Source organism: Pistacia vera, unplaced genomic scaffold, assembly GCF_008641045.1.
Source record: "Pistacia vera cultivar Batoury unplaced genomic scaffold, PisVer_v2 Contig1320, whole genome shotgun sequence".
Taxonomy (NCBI): domain Eukaryota; kingdom Viridiplantae; phylum Streptophyta; class Magnoliopsida; order Sapindales; family Anacardiaceae; genus Pistacia; species Pistacia vera.
The window spans coordinates 1-1,565 of record NW_022195381.1 but is presented as its reverse complement, the minus strand read 5'-3'; the positions used below and the strand labels follow the sequence as shown (position 1 = coordinate 1,565).

Here is a 1,565-nt window from a genome sequence, read left to right as displayed (position 1 = left end):
GATTATTTTAAATTTGGAACTCCACTTAGCACTTTATTTCCTCATCTCTATAGAATTTCAACCTCTCATTTTGTTACTATTAGTAGTAGAATGGTTTTTCTTCATTGTCTATTAGGTGGAATTTAAATTTTTGAGGAAATATTTCTCACCTGTTTGTTACAAGAGATATCTAGGAAGCCCTAGATCACCCGGATTGGAAGCTAGCAGTTTTAAAAGAAATAGAGGCTCTTCGAAAATATGGTACTTGGGAAATTGTTGATTTACCCAAGGAAAAGAAAATTGTGGGTTGTAAATAGGTGTTTACAATTAAAAACAAAGTAAGTGTAGAAAGATACAAAGCACGACTAGTAGCCAAGGGATTCACATAGACCTTTGGAATTAACTACCAAGAAACATTTGCGCCAGTAGCCAAAATTAACTCAATTCATGTCTTACTTGCTCTTACAGTACATCCTAATGGGCATTTACATTAGTAAGATGTGAAAAATGTTTTTTTTAAATGGAGATTTGGAAGAGGAGGTATTTATGGAGTTACCACCTAGATTCGAAGGTAAACTAGGAAGTGAGAAGGCATGTAGATTGAAGATATCTTAGTTTAAGCGATTCGAGAAAGCTGTAAAAGGTCAGGGTTACGGTCAAAACCAAGTTGATCACATGTTTATTTTTAAACACTCAAGTGATGGGAAAATTGCAATTTTAATTGTTTATGTAGAAGACATAATATTGAAAGGAGATGATTTTGCTGAACTTGAAAGATTAAAGATGGTTCTTACCCCTGAATTTAATATTAAGGACTTGGGTACAATGAAGTACTTCCTAGATATTGAATTCTCTAGGTCTAAGAAAAGGATATTTATTTCTCAACGAAAATATGTGCTTGATTTGCTAGGGGAAACAGGTTCGCTAGGGTGTCAAGCGACTGAGACATCTATAGAGTCCAACTTAAAAATGCAACATGCCAAGCCTGAAGAAGTAATCGACAAAGGAAAGTTTCAATGGCTAGTTGGTAAACTAAATTACCTTTGTCACACTTGTCATGATATAGCCTTTGCAGTTAGCATAGTAAGTCAGTTTATGTACTCACCTGAAAAGGAACATTTTGATGTTGTTTATAGAATACTGAGATACTTAAAAGGAACTCTAGGAAAAGGTCTTCTATTTGAAAATTGTGGGTATCTTCAAGTTGAAGTTTACACAGATGCATATTGGGCTAGGAGTAAAATAGATAGAAGATCAACTTCTAGGTATTGCACCTTTGTTGGAGGTAATTTGGTTACTTGGCGGAGTAAGAAGCAAAATGTGGTGGCTAGGAGTAGTAAAGAGGCAGAGCTTAGAGTAGTTGCTCATGGGATTTCTAAAGTTTTGCGAGTAAAAAAACTGTTGGAAGAACTAAGGGCTACAATCCGTTGCCTATGAAAGTTTACTGTGATAACAAAGCTGCCATTACTATTGCTCATAATCTAGTACTTCATAATAAAACCAAACATGTTGAAGTTGACAAACACTTCAATAAGGAAAAATTAGATTATGGCCTAATGTATATGTCTTACATTCCTACTATTAAT

The 1,565-nt window shown here is 34.5% G+C and overlaps 1 protein-coding gene across 1 annotated transcript; it reads left to right on the top strand.

The window, feature by feature from the left end:
• Positions 1-762: 762 nt before the first annotated feature.
• On the top strand, positions 763-1,368 carry LOC116122206 (uncharacterized mitochondrial protein AtMg00810-like; the record flags this gene model as incomplete). Its single annotated transcript, XM_031408104.1, has 1 exon — positions 763-1,368. A coding segment is annotated over exon 1 (606 nt), but the record flags the coding sequence as incomplete, so codon positions are not given.
• Positions 1,369-1,565: the final 197 nt, after the last annotated feature.